The 9478-nt window shown below is 30.5% G+C and overlaps 2 protein-coding genes across 2 annotated transcripts; one reads left to right on the top strand and one right to left on the bottom strand.

Annotated features, from left to right (window-relative positions):
- Positions 1 to 2357: 2357 nt before the first annotated feature.
- On the top strand, positions 2358 to 4126 carry LOC124934465 (mitogen-activated protein kinase kinase kinase 18-like). Its single transcript, XM_047475037.1, has 2 exons — positions 2358 to 3739; positions 4113 to 4126. The coding sequence occupies exons 1-2, from the start codon at positions 2488 to 2490 to the stop codon at positions 4124 to 4126; spliced, it is 1266 nt and encodes a 421-aa protein (XP_047330993.1). The 5' UTR covers positions 2358 to 2487.
- Positions 4127 to 8042: 3916 nt separating this feature from the next.
- Positions 8043 to 8862, bottom strand: LOC124922497 (glycine-rich protein 23-like). The gene has a single exon (XM_047463231.1). It carries the CDS (start codon positions 8693 to 8695, stop codon positions 8207 to 8209), a length of 489 nt encoding a protein of 162 aa, XP_047319187.1. The 5' UTR covers positions 8696 to 8862; the 3' UTR covers positions 8043 to 8206.
- Positions 8863 to 9478: the final 616 nt, after the last annotated feature.

Raw genomic sequence — 9478 nt, 5'->3', positions numbered from 1 at the left:
GATAATATTGAATTCATTTAGTTTTGTTTTTTTATTGATTTAATATATATATTATGAATTGACGGTTGGATATTGGAGATAATATTAAATTTGAAAGGGTGGCAAGTGAATATTTTATATAATTAAGTTTGGATGTGTGTGGTCGTTGTGATTGTGCACCAGCACCGCTAGCTGGTATTGGTGGATGGATGGATTGTTTTTTTCACATGCATTATATCTATCTATCTATCTACTTATAACTTCCTCCATTTCAATTATATATATTAATGCTAAATTATTAGTTCATTTATTTATATAAAACTTAAAATTTTATTAGTTCATTATCTAGAAGAAGAACTCTAAAAAGTTGAAAAATCATATATTCTTGTCATTTCCGATTGTTTTTCTAGCATTCAAGATTGTCTCGTTTATATTTTTTTCATTAAGATTTGAGTTGGTTGCACTTTTTTCGGTTCGACATTCTCTTTTAGTTGGATTGAATTTTTCGTCTCGATATTTTATAGTTCGAATATTCTTCTCAATCGTGGATGAATTGTTTGTTACTCATACCCTCCGATTGTATTGATGATCATTTCTTGAATATGTGTCAATCCTTCTCTAAATAATAAATGAGACAAAATTATCGAATCTAGAATAAAATTTTTTAATTTTTTCAGAAAAGATTTTTTTTTTCAAACTTATCTTTTATATGAAAGTTCTAATTTGTTCGAGTTTATCAATATTTTGGCATACATGTAATATGATTAATTATTATTTGGCAAAACCTTTTTCTCGATGTGGTTTATCACCTTCGATTAAGGATAATTTTAACTAACGCTCAGAATATTTGATAAAGTTTTTTCAGACACCGTTTTATTAGTCCGATCGACTTGTTTTATTTTAATTCAATATTCATAGTTTAGAAACTTAATTGAGTTCGACTTTCGAGTAACTCTCAACAAATTTTATTATTGTTTAATATTTTTTGGATGAATCGTTATTCATAATGAAATTCTAACGGATATATGTTCATTGAAAAATGTTGTATTATGGCTAGTCGTATGTGTCGCACAGATCGATGTTGAAACTGTTGAGGTGTTCCTTGCCATTGCGGGCGGGTTTTTTAAATTCTGGGTAAACGGGTCAGAGTTTTCTGTTATGAAAACGGGTTAGAGTATAAATACTTTTTTGAGTATTTTCTCATAACACAGTAAGGTTGAGAGAGAGTGAATTACAAATCTAGGGTTTTCTGGTTTCCTTCTTCTTCTTCTTCTTCTTCTTCTTCTTCTTGTTCTTTGGCTGATCCAGAGAGAAAGATTGAGAGAGCTTTTGATTGTGGAGTAGTCCAATCATTCCTAGTGTAATCACTTCTTTCATTTGAGAGCAGAGCATGTAAGTTTCTACTATTGACATTTCTTTGATTTAGTGAAACTTATCCCTCCCGTGGACGTATGTCGATTTTGACCAAACCACGTATATTGTGTTGTCGTTTATTGTTTTGTGCTATTTCAGTCTTCGTAATCTGTTTGTCGTCATAGACGATTTGGAAACTGATTTATTACAGGTTTGATTTCGAAGAAGATCCATAGTTTTGCTGTTGCAAAACCCAACAAAAACGACAACTCACTTACTTTTATATTATCGATGAGTGACTAGTATTTGGAGTCTTTTGTGAAGTATTACTGTGATTTATTGGGTGATGCCCGAGTCTTTGGGTCGTTGCAGAGAAGTTTGTATTGATGTGACTGATATGACAATTTCTACATATATGGATTACCATCCCAATTATTTTTGGTGGATTATCTGGTTGGAGAGAAATCGTCGAATTTTCAATAATCGTATTCGTACATTGCGTATCATTTATAATACTATTATTATGACACTTTCTAAGATTAGTTGAGAAATCCAGAGTCTGTTGGGGAGTTAACCGTTTTTCTCGAGAATTTACGAGCCGGAGTACCGTTTTTTTATTTTTATTTTTTAATATTTTTTCTTTTCCTATCATGTTTTGTCGTTATATTTAAATAATTTTATTTTTATTTTTATTTTTAATATACATACACCTATTCTAAAAAAATATATATTCTTTGATTGAAAATTTTATTTTTGTAAATTTTTATACACTTTCATATTTAGATCCTTAATTATTTATTTTAATTTTGTAAATGTTATTTTTTTTTATTATTTATTAATTTCTTTTTACAATAAGAATTAATAAAGACACATATCTTTCAATTTAAAATTAATTGAATAATGTAAGTGTTAAAAATGTAAGTTTAATAAGTTTGGTTAAAAAATATTAGTTTTAATTAATTACTATTTTTTGTTTGGTTTATGAAAAGAAATGATTTAAAATGTAAATGGTTTTCAAGATTAGAGAAGGCGTCGCTTCAGAAAGGGTGAAAGGCGGGACATAATACGGAAAAAAAAGTACAACACTTTCATATAAAATGTCATCTCCAAAGATTCCACCTTTCCTCAAATCAAACACATACACATTCATATCATATGGAAGGAATGATCAGAGGACGCACCATAGGCCAGGGCGCCACCGCTACAGTCTATCTCGCCACCACTTTTTCCGGCGAGCTCTTTGCAGCCAAGTCTGCAGAGCTCTCTGTTTCGTCTCTATTACAGAGAGAACAAAAAATCCACTCTCAATTGAACTCACCCCACATAGTTAAATACCTCGGTTCTTCCATCACCCATGAAAGAACCAAACTTTTCTACAATCTCTTCACCGAATACGTTTCCGGTGGATCTCTCTTTGATTTGATTCAACGGCAGAAGGGTGGATTTATTAAAGAACCGAAGATCAGATCTTACACTAAAGATATCCTGTTGGGTCTTGATTATCTCCATTCCAATTTCGTCGTGCATTGTGATATTAAGAGTCGGAATATCTTGATTGGAGAAGATGGCGCAAAGATAGCCGATCTGGGTTGTTCTAAAAAGTCCGGAAATTTATCTGATTTGGGATTTACCGGTACGCCGATTTTCATGGCGCCGGAGGTGGCGAGAGGTGAAGATCAGAGTTTTCCGGCGGATGTTTGGGCCATTGGGTGTACTGTAATAGAGATGGCTACTGGATCTTTTAATCCATGGCCGGAGATAACCGACCCTGTTTCTGCACTTTACAGAATTGGGTATACCGGCGATTTCCCTGAATATCCAACTTCCCTCTCCGACGATGGCCGTGATTTTCTTAACAAGTGTTTTGAAAGAGATCCTGTACAGAGATGGACAGTGAAACAGCTACTCCGGCATCCATTTGTCAACTATTTAGAAAAAACAATCGAATTCACCGGCAGTAGTTCACCTTTCTCAGTTTTAGATCATGGTTTCTGGGTGGACTTGTCAGTTGTATCTGAAGCAAGGAGGAACGTTGTTAATCTTTTAAGCAGCGGCAGTTCATCTCCGGCGGATCGAATGAGGAATTTAGCTGGTGATGGGCATGATTTGAAAGATTGGAGTTTGGATGAGGATTGTTGGGTGAGTGTTAGAAGTTTAGAGGAAAACATCGGTGAATTTGTTGTTGTTGTCAATGAAGGTGAATCTGGTGCTGATCCGGCGACGAGAGGAACAGATTTAGGTTTAGATCCATCAGGTGATGATGATGATGAAGATGCGTGGTCGTTTGATTTTAATTATTGGGGAGATGATGTAATTTCAAATTTGGAAAACAATAGTCCATTAATAATATTCATTAATGATAATTGTAATAAAAATAATCTTGAAATGAACTTGTTATTGCTTCTCTGTTTTACTCTTTTTTTTTTTTCTAAAACAAATAATGAAAATTACGTCAAAATATATTAAAAGGAAGTCAATATTATAAGTATGTATGTTCATACTAAAGCTTTATGATAAATAATAGAATGCATATTCACCATTTCCTTTTTTTCCTATATAAAAAAAATTCTACAAAATTTTTGAAAAGTCACTTTTCATATGGTCAGTTGTTAATTAGTTTGGTTCAGTGCGATATTTTGTTTAGTCGCATCAGTTTTGTCTTTTTGATTTTTTTGGTAGTTCAAATAATACTCACAATCTTTGGTGGGTCATCTTCATCTCGTACACTTAAATCGTGTTGTTGATAATTCTCGAGTATCTGTTTATCTCATTCTTTGCAGCAAATATAAGATGATGATGTCGAATCTAAGTGTTTTTATTTTTATTTTTCTAATATAAAAAATTTAGAATTCATCTTTCATTTCAAAGCTATTTTACAAATATTTTCTATAGATTTTTATAGGTTTCTCGCTATTTTGATAATATTTGTATATGATGAGTTAATTTGACAACATTTTTTCCGGCGTTATTTAACAAACAACTCACTGTCAATAAAAATTTCAAGTAGAGATTATTTTAACACCGCTTAATTAATTTGTTCTCCTTCACCTCTTATTGTTATGAAACTAAATGAGTTCGTATTTTGAGTCATCTTAAAGAAATTACATGATTATTTAATAAATAATTATTATAATTTTAATTTTTACAAATTTGTACTATTTAACATATTTTTTTTAAATGTTCATGTATATTAAAAATAATAAAAAAACGTTTAAATACAATGACAAAATATGATATTAAAAAAATAAAAATAAAAGCGTTATTCTATAGGTTATCGAGCTCCTAAGTTCTTGAGAATAACGATTAACTTATCGACGGACTCTATTAGCTTTTCGGAACGAATCTCAAAAATCATCGGACGACTACAATCATTAAAAGTTCGACGATTTTTCTCCAACCAGATAGTCCACCAGAAAATAATTGGAATGATAACCTAAATATGTAGGTATGTCATATCAGCCGCATCAATCCAAACTTCTCATCAACTACTCAAAGACTTGAGCATCACCCAATGAATTCCACTAATACTTCACAAAAGACTCCAAATCCTACTAACCACTCGACAATGTAAAAAAAAGTAAGTTGTTGATTCAACCTCCTAGTGACACATACAATTAACCATAATACAACATTTTTCATGTACATATCATCCGTAAAAATTTCATTGTGAATAACGCTCCATCTAGAGAACGAGGTCATGTAAGAAATCTAACTCACAAAGTTTCTCCCAACAAAAATTATATGGAATCATATTAGATAACAACTTGTAGTAATGCCCACATGGAAACTATCTTGTTCAGACATGGACATTTGTTTTTGTTCTATCAAAAGTAAAACTTTATTATGGAACAAAGTCTCTCTAATGTTTAATCTCCTTTATATATAATTCAGCTAGCGAAATCACTAAACCGATGATCAAACATTTCCTTAACTGTGACATATAATAATAAACATAAACTCATAATATGTTGTAACTAGACTTTTTATACTACACCAAATATCGTCCCCAAAACTGATCAAAATCATATCCACAATGAATCTAGACTATTCACGAAAACTTTTCTACATAATAAATTTTCCTCCAAATGCTACACCCAATTGGATAATTAGACTATTTAACATCTATAATTTCATTAACTTTCTCGAATGTGTTTTTTTAATTCCACCATAATTCAAAATCACTTAATTCATTAACCAAATTACCAAAGCATCTTCTATTTTAATTTTTTTTATCATTATATGTTAATAACCTCTAAGTCTTTTTACAGAAAAATACTCAAAATTATTACTTATCTACAAATTTTAAAATTAAACTTAGGGTGTGTTTGGTAACCCTAGAATTGGAATTAGAAAGACCAATTCTGATTCCTAAGTTTGATAGACCCTTTAATATTAAGAATTTGAATTGGAATTAGAATTCCAATGGAATTCAATCTAGTGTAATTTTATAATTCTCAATTTTATTCTTTTTTATTCAGAATTGTAAATTCAAATTTTATTTTAAATATTTTTTCAAATAAAATAATTTATTATTTTATTATTTAAAATACGATTAAAATGTTCGATCAATAATAATTTTTTGGAATTTAGGATATTAAAATATCGAACCAATGTCTTTTTTTTAGTTTAATAAGTTAACATATATATATATATAATTTAAGAAATTAAATTATATTAATCCAATATTTTGTTTTTTTTTAATTTAGGAAGTTAAAATGTCACCGATATTTTATTTTTAATATATGAATTTAACATGTTGAATCGATTTTTTTAATGAAAATTGAAACTTAAAAAATATTTTGAACTTTGAAGATATTGGTTGTGTCAAAACAATATTTTAATAAAATAAATAATATATATTAAAATTAATTTTATTATATATATTTTTTAAAAATATTAAAATTGAGATTAAATTACAATTTTATAATTTTCTCAAAAATTCTCATAAAATTGAAATTATAATTTCAATTTATATTCTAATTTCAATTATAATTCCACTAATTCAAACGTATCTAAGTGTATTTAAATAAACCTTTACCGAACAAACTCTAATTTATTTTGAATTTTATATGTTATTTTTTTTATTTGTAAATTCATGTTTTTGATATGTAACTTTTTATTTTATTTTATAAACATTATTTCATCATAAAAAATATATATCTCAAATTAAACCAGATATATGTGCAGATAGTTATATAAGGGAGTATTACTATTTTTTAAAAAGAAATGATTTATGTAACGAAGTTATAAAGAAAATAAGATCACGAATTTGACGTGATCTGTAACATGTGCAATTTTTTTTCTAGAAATATGGTCAAGTTTTTGTCCTAAATATGGTCATGTTTGGGTGGTAGAGATAATTTTTTTTTTTAAATAATGGCCATGTACAGAGTGCAAAAGAATTTTTTATTTTTAATATTTTTCGAAAAAATGACCATGTTTGGGGTGGAGAGAGAATTTATTTTTTTTAAAAATGTCAATGTTCATGCTGAAGCTAAAATGGTCATTTCAGATATTTTTTTTCAATGGCCATGTTCTGCATCCGGGATGCAGGTAAAAGGGTAATGTTTAAAAATTTGTTTGTCCTGAACATGATTATGATTATGTTTGGGGTGTAAGAGAGACCATTTTTTTTTTTGAAAAATGGTCATGTTCCGGTGTAAGAGAAAAAAAAATTACTTCTTTTTAGAAAAATTTCAATGTTTGGGGTGCAGGTAAAATGATCATATTCAGAAAATTTTTGTCCCAAACATGGTTATATTTGAAGATATTCGGAGTGCAAGAGAGAATTTTCTTAAAAATATTCATTTTTCGAAAAAATGGTTATGTTAGGAAAATTTTTGTCTCGAACATAGTTATTTTTTTAAAATTTATTATTATCTTTTAGTATATTTTCTTTTATTTATCTCCTAAACATATGACAGACCACGTTATATTCATGACCTTTCGTTCTCAACTTCATTATTCTTATCAAGATTTTTTTTTAAATCACACCACTCCAATTCTTTGCTAATTTGTAAATTCATCATTTAATGCGGAATGAATAAGGTTCTCTCTAGTTATTGTTATGTATAATGTAATTGGTTTGGTTGTTTGAATTGTTACCAGTGTAATTAAAAGCAATAGAAATTGGGAAGAAGAAGAAGACGATGAAGCATGCATGCATCAGACATAATGAACTTGCAATCCAATAATTAGTGGCTGATCGAGCTCTATTATTGTAAAAAGTACACATTATATATATATATATATATATATATATATATATATATATATATATATATATATAGCTAGCTGGCTATATAGTATATAGATTAGAGACATCAACAACCGTTGTTTTAGATTCAGATTAGATTGGCCGTTCATGTCCTTTCAATCTCGTACGTACGTAATTACAAAATTGCAGTCAAATGTTTTCATAAGTTTTAAACATCTATATATAAATCCAAACTTAACCTGTAATACTTTTGTATAGATTGATTTAACAGGACCCCAAATCCCCAACCAAACCAAACCAAACTATGATAACTATATAGTATATAGATTTCATCCATTCATCTATCAATTGTGTTTAACTAATAGGATGATTATTTTGTTGACTAATTTTTCATAGATTTTTTTAACAATTAACTTGATATATATGAAAAGGGCAGTGATGTATTTACTTATACCAGTACTAACATGAAAATAAAAACATATTATTAATGTTTATAAATAAATTTTGACACCAACTATATATATAGAATTATGAGTTTACATGCATTATATTACATATAACAAATCCAATTAAATAAAATTTCAGGACAATGAAACTAGTCATCATCATTCATTAGTCTTATTAGCTATAAATAATTAGGAAGTTAATAATAATAATTCAAGGGAGTCCCCCTCCAAACCCACCACCAGCTCCCCCACCGAACCCACCTCCACCGCCAAGCCCCCCAGCCCCACCACCACCTCCGAACCCTCCACCCCCGCCGCCACCAGCTCCTCCTCCCAGCCCTGCACCCCCTCCAAATCCTGACCCACCCCCTACTCCTGCCCCTCCACCGAACGGTCCAAACCCACCACCACTTCCCAATCCTCCTCCACCACCCCCACCAAGTCCTCCGCCAGATCCCAATCCAGCCCCACCACCAATTCCAGCACCGCCGCCCGATCCCAAACCAGCGCCGCCACCAATTCCAGCACCGCCACCACCGCCAAATCCGCCACCTAATCCACCTCCATAAAATGGACGGCGAAAGAATGTCTTGTCATCTGCAAAGGAGGATGATGAGACAGCCAGCATCCGCGCATTAACTGAGGCGCAAAGAAGAGCACCCAGTAAAAGGAAAAGCGTGGACAAGATAGAAGAAGCCATTAAATAATGTAATACTTGGTTTATAAGTAACTAGGTATATAATTGTGGATGGGAAGGGTAGAAAACAGAGTATTTATAGGGTATGTATGGTATAATATATTAATATTATAGCTAGAGAATTGACATGTGAAATATGTAAATGACGGGTTGAACTACTAACCGAATACATGATATGCATGCATCAGTTAACTTGTATCCTCAATTGATCAAGTTCATGATCAGATCATCCATTTGCATGGGTCTCATCTTTCTACTTTACATAGCCTAACTAGCTAGCTAGCTGTTATAAACAACTTTCCATCTTGCATTCCACCAATTTCACGTGCATGTATTATCTATATGCCTTTTTTCCTTCTATTATTTTTATTTTAAAAACACTCATTTTTAATTAATTCACAATTTATCTCCAAGATGAGACCGATTGACCGAGCTTTCTTCGAACCATCATTTAGATTTGGATCCGAAATTTAAAAAATTGTTTTTGAATTAGCTCAATAACTCACTATGCACATCCCATATATATGATTGTCGTGACCAACATCCATCAATTGTCGGCTCGTTGGTAGGGCGAGACTTGAAAGATCGTTGCATCATCGTATGTGTCCATGCACTCAGGGTTGAATTTACTTTAGGGTTTCACCTCGAATTATTTTTTTAATGCACGAGAAAGTGATTTAAGCCATAATTTCTTAATTTTTTTAATTTAATTCATTTGTTTATTTAATTTTTAATTCTAAAAAAAGAGAGGATAAAACTCATTTATAATTTTCTTCAAGCTAACAT

The sequence above is a fragment of the Impatiens glandulifera genome, chromosome 1, assembly GCF_907164915.1.
Source record: "Impatiens glandulifera chromosome 1, dImpGla2.1, whole genome shotgun sequence".
In the NCBI taxonomy this organism is placed as follows: domain Eukaryota; kingdom Viridiplantae; phylum Streptophyta; class Magnoliopsida; order Ericales; family Balsaminaceae; genus Impatiens; species Impatiens glandulifera.
The sequence above is the reverse complement of the archived record's forward strand: the minus strand, read 5'-3'. Positions and strand labels throughout refer to the sequence as shown.

Excerpts from the sequence above, each read along its gene's own strand:
- LOC124922497 (XM_047463231.1), bottom strand. The coding sequence starts at position 8,695 with ATGGCTTCTTCTATCTTGTCCACGCTTTTCCTTTTACTGGGTGCTCTT.
- LOC124934465 (XM_047475037.1), top strand. The coding sequence starts at position 2,488 with ATGGAAGGAATGATCAGAGGACGCACCATAGGCCAGGGCGCCACCGCT.